The sequence below is a fragment of the Grampus griseus genome (genome assembly GCF_964374135.1).
Source record: "Grampus griseus genome assembly, chromosome: 2".
NCBI lineage: Eukaryota > Metazoa > Chordata > Mammalia > Artiodactyla > Delphinidae > Grampus > Grampus griseus.
In genome coordinates, this window is record NC_139018.1 from 10278495 (window position 1) to 10291682 (window position 13188).

The window sequence follows — 13188 nt, forward strand, 5'->3', positions numbered from 1 at the left end:
CCTTGAGCAAGAACACGGCATACTCCCCGACACTGGCTTCTGGAGAAGTAAAGGGTCAGATGCAAAGGCCACTGGGAATTCCTGAGAGTCCAGGGAATTCACCTAAGATACCATCATTTCACATCAAAGAATGGCCTGTTATTACATTAGTCTGGACTCGGGCTGGCAAAGCCCCAATTCAAACTTAAAGCCCCAGAGGGGATTTCATTGGTTCAAATGGGAACCAACAGCGTCCATTCATTGGGGTGGGGCAGGGGGCAAAGCGTCAGGGCAACCTTGTCATAAGGAGAACAAGAGTGTGCCGCAAACCAGGCAGGACAGCCATAAACCTCAGCTTTACCTGTTCTTTAGAGTTTCAAAATGTGTTCACTGCCAAGTCTGACCCTCAACATCGGTCCTTGAAGGACCCAGCTGGGAATCGTTATCCCCAAGGTACAGATGGGGAGATGGCCGGTTGGGAGACCTGCCCAGCACAGTCCTGGAAGGCAAGTCTCTCACATTTCAGCCCGGGCTGCCCTAATGCCATACATTCCCCAATCCATCTCAGACTTTAGGAAGAATGCCAACCTCCCGGTCCACATGGGGTCCACCTCTCTGCCCTAGCACCAGCTGAAGCACAGATGCTAGGGGTTCTGGGCTGGTCCAGGTCAGTTTGCCCCTCCAGGCAGGGACCCAGCTCTGCTCTGAGACAGATGAGAGGGAAACACACAAGCAGGCTCCAGGCTCGGACAGGGACAACGTGGAAGGGACATTTACACCCCCCTATCAGTCTGCAGGAAAAAGACATACCAATTCGATTTTAAGCATAAATAAATGAACCTTTGTGGTTACGTGCAGGCTCTGCCTTGACTGGTGGGATCATCTGAGATTCATTCATAAAATGAAAACAAAGGTCAGGGATACTGCTGGCATCTCACACATTCACACTAATTCAGAAATGAGAGATACTGATTACATGTTGATTTTCATCCCAGGAGCTCACTTGATCCTTTCCACAGGCCCGTGGGGTGGGCATTAGTTCAACAAGGAAAAGAAAACCTTTACTGGGTGTCTGCAATGTCCCAGGGATGGGGAGGAGACCCACCCTCAAAAAACACTTGTCTATATGGCTGTGGATAATGGGGAATGCATGAGGCTGTGATATCGTGATCAATAAGAAGAAATATATAGAGATGGTCTTCATCCCAGTTCTGGCACAGAGATCCTAAAACCCTTGGATTTTCCTAAGTGATGAGCACCAGAAAGGTGGTTTTTGTTATGTTAATGAGGTGATTTTGGAAAGCCCCTAGGTCCCCTAAGGATGGGGGTTGGTTGCCATGGGAAACCAACCTCTAACCTCCAGGAGGGGAAGAGGGATTGGAGATTGAGTTCAATCACCAATGGTCAGTGAGTTAATCCATCATGCCTATGTAATAAAGGCTCCAAAAAAGCCAAAAGGATGGGGTTCAGAGAGCCTCCGGCTTGGTGAACACGTGGAGACTGGGGAGAGAGATGAGCTTGGAGGGGACGCGGACGCTCCACTCAGAGGAGCTCCACACGCCCTGCGCATGTCTTCCATCTGGCTGTTCCTGAGTTAATCTTTTTTAATCAACCGGTAATCTAGTAAACAGAAGGTTCCTCTGCGCTCTGTGAGCAGCTGCAGCAAATCAGTTGAACCCAAGGAAGGAGATCATGGGAACCTCCAATCTATAACCTGTGGGTCAGAAGCACAGGTGACATCCTGGACTTGAGTTTGGTGTCTGAAGACAGGGTGGGGCAGTCTTGCAGGACTGAGCCCTTAACCTGTGGTAGCTGATGCCGGACCCAGGTACACAGTGTCAGAATTGAATTGTAGGACAACCAGCTGGGGTTGGAGAATTGCTTGGTGTGGAGAAAGCCCCACACACGCCGTAAGTAGGTGCAGGATCATTAGAGGCCCGGCTGCGTGGTGACTGTGCACCTCCAGATCCCTTCCAGAGCTGTGATCCACAAACAACGTGGACAGCTTGAGAGCTCCTTCAGCGGCTGGGGACTTTCTGCTGCTGTCCTTTGTGGGGTAATCACGCTCAGTGACGCAGGCGGAGCACGCGGCCTCCCTCACGGCCAGGCCCCGCCAGGACAGCTCTGAATGAAGTCTGATCCTAGTGTGGGAGACCAAATGGAGTGCTCCTAGGTGGAGAAGTCAGAGAAAGGTACCCTCGCCAAGATGGTTCCCTCCCCAGCGAGGACACAGCCAGAAGCCCACGGTGGTATGAGACTCACTCTGGCATAACATGAGAGATAGTAGGAGACAGAGCCTGTGTGCCTTTGGGAGAGATCCTCAACCTCTCTGTGCCTCGGTTTCCTCATATGTAAAAAGTGAAAAAGAGTATCTACCTTGCAGCGTTTCCATCTGGACTCTATGAAATGGCTCATTTCTATCAATATAACGGCTCTTGTTTTGGGCCTGGGCAGCCCAGAAGTTGTCCGTGGGCTGGGTGTCAGGCCATGGGGAGACCTGGCCTCAGTCTCACAGTTCTGGGTGGTGTGAGCTGTCTAACTCAGGCGCAGGTTTCTGGAAGCCCACTGTCCCACAGAAATAAGCCCCATGTTCCAAGATCAGCTTTATCAGAAACAAAGGTGCTATATGTCCACATAGGCCTTACTTTTGTTCTTTCACTCAACTGGTTTGGCACCTTGGTGGGAAAGATGAGGCTGTTCAATGAAGCTTGAACGATGCCAATAGCAGGCACTCTGATGGTTGCAGTAGTCTTGTGACGGGTGCTGTTGGTGTCCTCCTTGCTGTAGCAAAGGTTACATAAGGAACGAGCAAAGGAACCAGAGTCGGAAGAACTGAAGCAGGAACTTGGAGCCTCCTGCAGCCTGGTCCCTGTTTTGCCGTGATGGGCAGAGCCCCTGCATACATCCCACAGGAGACACATACAGTGAATGAGATATCACCTTGGCCGTGTTAAGCCCTGGAGGTTCTGAGCTTGTTTGTTACTGCAGAGTAACCCAGCCCATCCTAACTAATACAGCTAGAATTCGAGAAATTGCACTCAAAGAAGTCTTCACCTAAGAAGCAAGCCTGAAGTGATGACTAAGACTGAAAAGGAAGGCTGAGGAGCAACCCTCATGAGGGAACCACATTAGAAGGCGCCAGAAAGGGGTGCTAAGTAAATGCCAGGGAAAGACAGCCCAGGTGCGGTGGTGAGCACATGTCAGGAAATTTGGGGGATGTGGGGCTGAGTCATGTAAGACAGGGTACCAGCAGGTCAGTCCCACAGGGGAGGGCCTGACCCAGGTGGAGCTGTCAGGTAATTACCAGGACGTTTGCTCGCAGAAGGCAAAGCTGCCTTTCCACGGTCAGGTGCTTCCTTGTTACTAGGTATCACTTTGGTTATCTAAGAACAACGTGAACATCACATAATGAGAAATCAGAGCCATCAGAATTTTTTTTAATGTCACGGTATGACTTTCACAAAGATCACAGTGGACAGAGCAAGTTAGAAATACATATTAAGTTTTAAAAAAATGATTTTTTTCTTTAGTCAATAGCCTTGAAATATGGTCTGAGTATTATCAATATTATCGTTGCAATTTCCTTTAGTTCTGAGGTGACTTTCAGCAACGTTAGGACGAAAGTGCTAACGGCAGTATAAACAAAGTAGAGAGAGTCCAGGAATCCCAAATCAGCCTTCTAATGAACGTGAAACCCTGAGCAGGGCGTTTGATCTCTGTGTGCCTCAGTTTCCGTTCCTGCAAAATGGGGATAACGAGACCTAACTCACTCGTTTCCTTCTTTGGATGATTGCACAAAGTGTCTTTTTTTCGTGCTGGTTCTTACCAAATATTAAACATTAATCAAGACTGCAGATTCCAAAAGTAATATTTTGGGTACTAGCTTCCCCTCTCCCTTGATTTCGTCTCTCAGCTCTACCACTCACGTGCCCCAGGAGCTAGAGAGATCACCCCCCCTCTGCGAGCCTCTGTTTTATCACCAGCAAAAATGTGAGCATTAAGGTCGCTTGAGGTCCTGATATTCTTCAGTATTCTAACTCCATCAGGATGGTCCCTTGTCATTCTCTCATGTGATTCCTCTGAGCCTTGGCATCTGTTATCTTGGCCTGTTATCTCCCTTCTGTGCCTGGAAAAATGGGCTCTGGAGCCCAAAGAACACAGATTCCAGCTCCCAGTGTGAGGTTTCCTAGGGCTGGGACCTTGGCAGTGACAAACCCGGTGACTTCAGGCAGCTGACGTTTACTGAAGTTTAACCATGGGGGACTTCCCTGGTGGTCCAGTGGTTAGGACTCCGTGCTTCTACTGCAGGGGGCGCGCGTTCGATCCGTGGTCAGGGAACTAAGGTCCCACATGCCGCATGGCATGGCCAAAAATAAATAAATAAATAAGAATTTTTTTTTTACAAAAAGGGGCACCCCGTGCCCCATTCTCTAAAATGCTTCTCTGCCTCAGGATCCTTCCCTCTTTTTTTTTTTTTTTTCCGCTTGTTTGTTTTTGTTGGAAGGTCAACCATCCATCAGGCACAGTTCTAGGCTCTGGACAGATTTTAATCGCTCCTCTCAATAGCTCTGGGAGACGAGTCTCAAGGAGAGATGAATCCTTGGTCTTGCAGGGCCACAAGGCTCCCATCACCCCATCCTCCCAGGTGGCCTTGTACCTGCCAGTTCCGCTGGACTAGACCACTTCAGGGAAGAACAGCCAGGCCCTCAGATGATATCAGGCACGCGCTGGCTGAGCTCTGGAGGCTCCCCAGGCTTATTTCCTTCAGGGTGTGGGGGGTAGGGCCCCGTAGGACTGAGCATCCCAACGCCCTGAGACTGCCCTATAAGTAGGTGAAGGCATGTGCCGGTGTGGTACAGCCTGTGGGGCGAGTCCAGCCCAGTGAGCCTCCCGGAGGAAGAAGAGATTTCCATGCACTGAGTGAGTAGCTCTCCATCAGCCCTGTCCTGAGCTGACACGGGTGCGTGAGGCCGGGCCACCTTGACAGAGGAGGAAACTGAGGCACAGGCAGGTTTGGCTCCGATTTGCAGGGTCAGGATTTGAAGGCAGGCAGTCGAGCCTTTGCTGTTCTGCCCAGCACAGTCGGTGGGGAGGATGGAACGACCTCATTCAAACCCCCCCATTCTTTTTCAGCTGCTTTTCCCATATAGGTTATTACGGAATACTGAGTAGAGTTCCCTGTGCTATACTGGAGGTCTGGTTGACTATCTATTTTATATATAGTAGTGTGTATATGTTAATCCCAAATATCATTGTACACCTTAAACTTGCATAATGATATAAATCAATTAAATCTCAATAAAGTTGGGGGGGAAGGAAGTAAATGTTATAAAATAGTTAAAGGCGAAAAATGTAGCTACAAACAACCTGAAGAAAATATGGCTGAATATTTAACTGGAAAAAAAAAAAAGGTCCCAGCACACAGGAGGCCCCTATAATAATACAGGCTGGTGGGCGGGGCTGCTTCGGGGTTACCTTTCTCCTTCTCCCACCCTCCCCAGGCTTGGACATAACCCCATGGCCTTGGTGGTCTTCACCTGTGTGTCTCCCCCCCTGTAGAAGGCAGGGACGAGGCCCCCTGGAGGGACCGCACGCCGTGCCCCATTCTCTAAAATGTTTCTCTGCCTCAGGATCCTTCCCTCTTTTTTTTTTTTTTCCGCTTGTTTGTTTTTGTTTTGAGGTGATACTATTATTTCCTTTTTCTTTATTGTTTATTTCTCTTTTTTTTATTAAGAAGATTCTCCTTTCTTACCCTGTTCTTTTCACTTCTAGTCAGAGCCAGAGTCTTTGGCCTGGCCTGGTAGTTTCCATGCCCCAGCACTTAACTATCTTGCTGGAGAAAGCTGACCCCCCGTGATGGCCTGTCCCCCACATTTTCAGAGGCCAGCCCGAGGTCTCCCCCTCTGCTCCCCAGTGGACCCCTGGCCTTGACCTCACTGCTGGAACTGCTCCTCTGAAAGGTTGAGGTGTATTCATTAACTCCTCAGATAACCCTGCTAGCTTTTCTGTCACCTCCTCCCCTTTCTTATCTGGGTTCACGGCCCTGTCTTCTATCTGCTGGCCCCTCACTGATCCTAAAAGCTTTAGCTGGAAAAACCCACCGTCCCCTTCCCCCAGAGAGCTCAAGAAAGCCTTTTCGGGGCTGTGGCCGCACGTGAGTGTCTAGCTGGGACAGCCCTGATACTCAGGGGCTGTTGTCATTAAGCCTCTTAAATGTGCCGGTCATCAAGCTACTGGTAGCCAAAGGACCACAGAGGCATCTGAGTTCCCAAGCTGACAGCCAAAGAGAGTTTTCTGTGGTCTCCCGAAGGCCTCACACAACTCACCACAGCAGAACCCTGGGGTCCCTTGACAAGGTCCCCACCCAAGAAGAATGAACACCCCAAACTGACTGAGTCCATTAAACTCTTTGGCCCCAGTGAGCAAACTCAAATGGGAATCACTTGACCCAAACCCATTCCGAAATGAGAAAAGTCTGGTCAACCAGGAAGAAGGAGTCCTCCCAAGTGGGTCTCGTGCTCTGAGCCCTTCCTCCTTCAACGTGGGAGCTCCACAGGGGTGCTTTGGCCCTGGGGGACCCTGGGCAATGCCTGGACAATTTCTTATTGTCACACCTGGGGGTGGGGAGGGGCTAGTGGGATTTAGTTTTATCCAGGATGCTGCTAAACACCTAACAATGCACAGGACAGCCTCCCCACAGCATAGAATTTTCCAGCCCAGAAATAGTAGTGAGCTTGAGACCCCCGACTCCCTCTGTGCCCAGCCCTTAGAAGCAGCCAAGCTCCCACTTCAGGAGGTAGTTACTGGATGAACAGCCCCCTGAACACAGAACACCGGGTCAGACGCAAAGACACCTGTCTGTCTTGGCTCTGCTTGGCCCGCTGTGTGGCCTCGAGCAAGTTAATGACCCTCTCTGAGCTTCACGTCTCACATCCTGTAAAATGAAGATAACAAAACACTCCACAAGACAAATGTCTGTGAGGGCCGCGAGGTTGAGGGCTCTCATGTGCCCTAATTCAACAGCCTTCTCCAGGCCTAGAACATTATAGAATCAGATGATAATGAACTCCAGGCTCAAGTGGCCTGTAAAGTGAGAGCTGTAGCAGTTTCAAGCAAAAGGAGATGGAGGAAGTGTGTGGAGTTAGGGAGAATCTGGGCCTGAATCGGGCAAGCCCTTCTGTGTTCTGACTGGGTGTCACTGGGCAAGATCCTTCCCACTCTGGGCAGCAGCCTCTCTGTCCATTAAAAACCAGGATTCAGCGGAATCCCTCCTAGGGCTGTTCCAGGTCCAATCACCCCTGAGCCCGATCTGGCCCGCTTCCTGGGCGATCATCTACTTCCTGTGCCTCAGTTTCCTCTTTTGCAAAGTAGGGGCTGTGGCACTTATACCTCGGGGTCATTGCAGATGTTAGTGGAACCATCGAGAGCGTGGACCAGACCCAGACTACCTGGGGCTGTGATTCTGGTCCTGCTACCTTACCGCTCTGGAACCTTGGACAAGTGACTTAACCTCTAGGAGCTTGGTCTCCTCATCTGTAAGCCCAGGATAGTCGCCTGACCTGCCTCACAGGACTGTTACCAGAACACAGTGAGATAAGACAGTAAAGTGCTTAGAATGGAACTTGGTGTATGGTAATCGCCATAAAGCCTTTGCTGTTGTTCTGAGTCTTTCAATGGTGCTGATGTAGGAAAGTGCTCGGCACATAGATGCTCGATAAGCTGTGTTTGCTTTGACATGGCGTCAGTCGGTGGCCGAGGGGCTCGTCGTGTGGCCTGACCCGGGTGCGTTACCCTTCTCTCTCTGTTGCAGGACAGTGGCATCCTCCATCACGTGGGGCCTCCTCCTGCTGGCAGACCTGTTAGTCAAGTCCCTGGCGCCATGCGTCAGTCCAGCCCTGATATTTATCAATACGATCTCCCACACTTCTCCAGCTTCGCCTTCAGCCTGTACCATGAACCGGCCCGTCAGTCCAACGACAAAATCATCTTCTCCCCAGTGAGCATCGCTATAGCCTTTGCGATGCTCTCTCTCCCTGGGAACCAAAGATGATACTTACATCCAGATCCTGAAGGGCATAGGCTTCAAGTTTAAGAAGGCGCCTAAGGCTGATATCCACAAAGGCTTAGGGAGTCTCCCTGAAACCCTTAAGCAGCCAAACAGTCAGTTCCAGCTGACCGCCAGCACTATGCTAATCATTGATGAGAATCCGAAGCAAAAGTCTGAGTTTTTGTACAATGTCAAGAAGCTGTACCACTCAAAAGCCCTGTCCATCAACTTCAGGAACATCAAAGAGGCCAAGAAAGAGATCAACCATCAGATAAAGGTAAGAACTCAGGGAATAATTGTGGATTTGGTCAAAGAGCTTGACGAAGACACGGCTCTTGCTCTGGTGAACTACATAATTTTTGAAGGTTAAGCTTGTACAAGTAGCCTGAACTGGTTCTTTAGATTTTCCTTGGCAGTGGAAGGAATGTAGCTATGGATCTCAGTTATTGAATTTTTTACACACAACCATTAAAAGACTTTGCATGAGGAATTCCCTGATGGTCCAGTGGTTAGGACTCCGCACTTCCACTGCAGGGGGTACGGGTTCTATCCCTGGTCAGGGAACTAAGATCTTGCATGCCATGCAGCATGGACAAAAAAAAAAGACTTTGCATGATCAAATAAGGTTAGGAAATAGTGAGTCAAATAGTCAAATCAACGTCTTCTCTGCAAGACTTTTCAGAGCCTTGAATGTCCTAATGTGCTTTGTAAATCCCTACCAGGGAGAGAGGCCAAATATGGAGTATCACATAATAGAGAGCCATAAAAACAAATTTTGGCGGAGCATATGAAGGGAATAGGATTTCACAGAAGACACTTGCGACAGCTCTCGTGTAGCGGAAATAGTGACAGCTTTGGAGACTGAAAGACGAGCGCTCACATCCTGCCTCTATGACCTATTAGCTGTTGTTTGACTAGGGGCAAGTCATTTTACCTCTTGGAGGTTCTAGTTTCCTACCTGTAATATAGACATAATAATGCCCTTCTTGTCAGAATTTTAGAAGGAAAAAATAAGTTACAAAGAACATGGGACTATACGCTCACATAGTAGGTGTTCAATTAAACTTGAATCCCAGCCTCCCTTCCTCCCTCTGAGTGATGAGAACGTCAGGACCTGTGGGCCCCAGAAGGTATTCTAAGGCAGTTTAAACAGTCCATGGAGATAGCCTAGGGTAGGGGAGGTGAGAGTCAAGGCCAGGAGTTGCCTCCTTCACACCATTGGCCCCTTGCTCTAGAGAGAGGAAAGTGTGATGGAGAGCGCAGAGGCTGGAGTGAGCACATCCCAGGTCCCAGCTCTGCTGTGGGACTTCACGTGGGTCTCGTCCCCTCCCCAGCCTCACTCTCCTCCTCCCAACAAATGGGAGAATTGGGCCCTGGGGTCCCCGAGGCAACCTGCCTTAGCAGGATGGTGACGTTCTCTTGGTAGAGCAGAGGGGGCACTTCCAAGGCATCTGCATTTCACATGTTGGTCCAGGGAGAGGCCATTAGAGTAGGAACAAGAGTGATTTCCCTGAATAATAAGAAGCACCAATTACCAAGGGGCAGGGAGACTCAGATGGGAGGTGCCCAGTATGACCTGGGGAGCTTCCGACCACTCCCAATAATTCTCAGCCTCAGACCACGCATTAACTAAACATCAAATCCAAGTAAAAATGTTTGTTCCACCCACCCAGGTTGATGCCATTTAGTCTCTGCAATACAGAAACTCTGGATCCTCCTCTAGCCTCAAATTATCTTCACAAAGCCCTTCAGGAGCCTGACGATTTCATTTTTGCCCCAATTTACAGAGGGCAAAGCTGAGGCTCAGAGACCAGCATCTCACCAGGGGGCCTCAGGGCTCCTTTTTCTAGCACACTTTTCTAAACCTTCTCCTGCCCCTAGCTGCTGTGCACCTTCATCCTCTACAGGCAAATGGAAGGACAAATTCGAGGCTCAGCGCTTCCTAAAAGGAGACTTCCATGTGAACGAGAAGATCACGGTCAAGGTGCCCGTGACCAACCGCCTGGGCATGTTCCACCTGTACCGAGACAATGAGTTCTCCTGCTGGGTGTTGGTGCAGCACTACCAGGGCAGAATGGCCGCCTTCCTGCTTCTGCCCAACCTGGGGAAGATGCAGCTGCTGGAGGATGGGCTCTCTGAGAAGAACCTCGCCAAAATCCTCAAATACCTTGAGATACGGTGATTCCCAGGCCAGGGCTGACCCAGGAGCAGCCCTACTGGGCCTGGCCCAAGGCGGGGAGGGTGCATAATCTTACGCTCCCAGACAGAGCATCCTTTCGGGAAGCAGTGACCGGGCTTTGTTAGACGGACAGTGCCCAGGGGTGAGGAGTGAAAGTCCTGTCCCTGAGGACTTCCTCCCCAGCCTGGACACTGCCCCTTCCCAGTGGCCAGTGCCCCATGCAGGGAGAGCAGCGCCAACCCATGTTGTGGGCAAACCCAGAAGGAAGAGGTGGGCTTCCCGGCAAAGGTGGCAGTTGAGTGTAGAGTTTCAGGACAGAAAGTCCACGGCAAGACAGGGGGGAAACCTGCTCGGAGAGGCCTGAAAAGCCAAGGCCCAGAGCGGGAAACTCCAGGACACGTTTGACACTGGTTCAGGATCCTCTGTCACTAGATGAGTGTGGTTTGACCAGGTCCCCATCATGCACCCCAAATTAGTGCATGTCTCTGTATTGTAAATATGCCTTTGCCCGGATAAGCTATTTTATTGCATACAATATAAAACAAAAATGAAAATACAGAGAGGTATTAGGTTAAAAAGCAAATAGAAGTTTTAATACCTCTTCCCCGCTCCACCCACACCCAGGTTCCCTGCACCAGAGGCTGAGAGCAGAGAACAGGAGGATCTGGTCTAGAACAGGTCAAACAGAGCCTGAGGTTCAGTCAGACCCTCTCGGGGCCACACCTTGTCCCCATCGAAAACTAGAGCTGAGCTCCGGTCCTGTGCAGTCACTCATTCATGGAACAGATGTCACTCAGGACCTGCCACCACGCCCCACGGTCCTCTGGGATCCTGGCCCCGGAGGAGTCCCAGTCTGAAGGGTGACCAAACCCTGCAGGGAAGCAGTGTGCACAGTCCTTCCGGAGGACACCCTGGATCCTCCTCATCAGAGGAGGTGGCATTTGAGAGGCTTTGCAGGACAAGAGGACCCCTGGGATTCTAGCATTCTCTGACCCCACGTGTCGAGGAACTACAGTAGAATAGACCAAGGCTGACCTCACATCCTCGCATGGGCGGGGGACAGGGCGCCAGGTGGGAGGAGCGACCAGGAAAGGAAACGCTTTCAATTCTGTGAAACTTTTTTATTTTCTAACCGTCGTGACAGTTCTGCCAATTTACACTTGCCCAAACTGTCCATTTCTGGAACCTACGATCTGAAAACTCTCCTGGGTAAACTGGGCATCACCAAGGTCTTCAGCAACGGGGCTGACCTCTCAGGGATCACCGAGGAAGTGCCTCTGAAGCTGTCCAAGGTGAGCGTGTCCTTGACCTCTGTAGGTCAGAATGTGCAGGGGGGCTGCAGCTCAAGGGTGAGGCTGAGGAAGGGACAGAGGGACACAGGCACATCTGCAGACTGAGGTCCCTGAGGAATGCCATCGCTCCACCAAGACTGCAATGTGGTCGGATGATGGAGGGGGACAGGTGGCCTCACATGCTTGGTGCATTTTCTTTAAGGACCTCCTCTGAGGTTGTGTCACTCACCCTGTCTCATCCTTGGCCAGGGACTTCCCTTCTTTGGGTCCCGATAAACCCTATTTACAGAGAGAGGCTTAGGCTCAGGGATTGCAAAGGACCTTTGGCCCTGCGCTTGTGACATCAGGAGCTACTGCTGAATCACTGAGTCTGAGTTACAGAGTGATTTCGACCAAAGATGCCATTTACGCAGGAGAATTGCAGGTGCCCAGAGAAACAACTGCAATTCAGTGATTGACTGTGAGCTGAGTGCCTGGGTGGGGATGAGGCGTGTGAAGGTCCCCATCGAAGCCCTGGTCCCCAAGGAGTTTAGAATCTGGTCTACAAACAAGTGCGGAGCCAAGGAGACAAAGTACAAGAAAATCCGCCTCCTGAAGTGGTGGGTTCCTTCCCAGGGCCGTTGAGGAGGCTGGTCAGGAAGGGGTGAGGGTCCCCTCGTGGGTCAGACACAAGCCTTGAGAGCCATGCTTGTATGTCTCCTGCAAGGAGGGGAGGACAGGCCAGGCGATGAGAGAGGCATGAGTGTGGTGTTGAAGCACAGAGAAGGGACCAGTTCCCCAGAGAGGGAAGGGTTAAGAATAAGAGTGTGGGATGGGGTTGGGTAAGTAGGTGTGACCAGTTGATGGAGGCTTACAATTACCAGATAAAGCTCTTCTTCTTGTTGTCCTTATTCAAACACTCACCCACAAATGTGAACCTGTCACACATGCACACACTTGTGCACACACACACACATTTATTGAGCACCTACACTGAGTGAAGTTCCTCACATGCAGCACCGTAGTGGCCCTGGGCCATCCTATCCCACAGGTCTGATTTTCCTATTTAGGAAACTGAGGTTTCAAGAAGAATAGTCTTGGAGGAGATATGGGGATATATGTTTATGTATAGCTGATTCACTTTGTTATAGAGCAGAAACTAACACACCATTGTAAAGCAATTATATTCCAGGGCTTCCCTGGTGGCACAGTGGTTGAGAGTCCGCCTGCCAATGCATGGGGCACAGGTTCGTGCCCCAGTCTGGGAAGATCCCACATGATGCGGAGCGGCTGGGCCCGTGAGCCATGGCCGCTGGGCCTGCGCATCCGGAGCCTGTGCTCGGCAACGGGAGAGGCCACGACAGTGAGAGGCCCACTTATCCAAAAAAAAAAACAAAAACAAAAATTATACTCCAATAATAATGTTAATTTTTAAAAAAAGGGAGAATAGTATTCTCCTTAGTGACACAGTGAGTTAGTGGGGAAAATTGGATTTGGACCCAGATCCTTGTCATGGAAAGTCATGTTCATTCCACTACACCATGTTGATTCAGTTGTGAATCTTGTGGTTCTTTATTTAAAATCCTCTGGAGAGAGCTCTTCCTTGAGCCCCAGGACAGCTCTCACCACATTGGGCCTTACCTCCAGGTCTGGGTTGGGGAAGGGTGCAGCCTGTCTCTGCCTCAAACGGGTCTCTGTCCTCTCTCCCCTCT

At 50.4% G+C, this 13188-nt stretch overlaps 1 protein-coding gene across 1 annotated transcript; it reads left to right on the forward strand.

Annotated features, from left to right (window-relative positions):
- Window positions 1-7858: 7858 nt before the first annotated feature.
- Window positions 7859-11602, forward strand: LOC309818526 (alpha-1-antiproteinase-like; the record flags this gene model as incomplete). The annotated part of the gene is given in 4 exon segments (XM_082648261.1): window positions 7859-8002; window positions 8004-8391; window positions 9934-10204; window positions 11242-11602. Coding segments are annotated over 4 exon segments (1164 nt in total).
- Between the last annotated feature and the right edge of the window lie 1586 nt (window positions 11603-13188).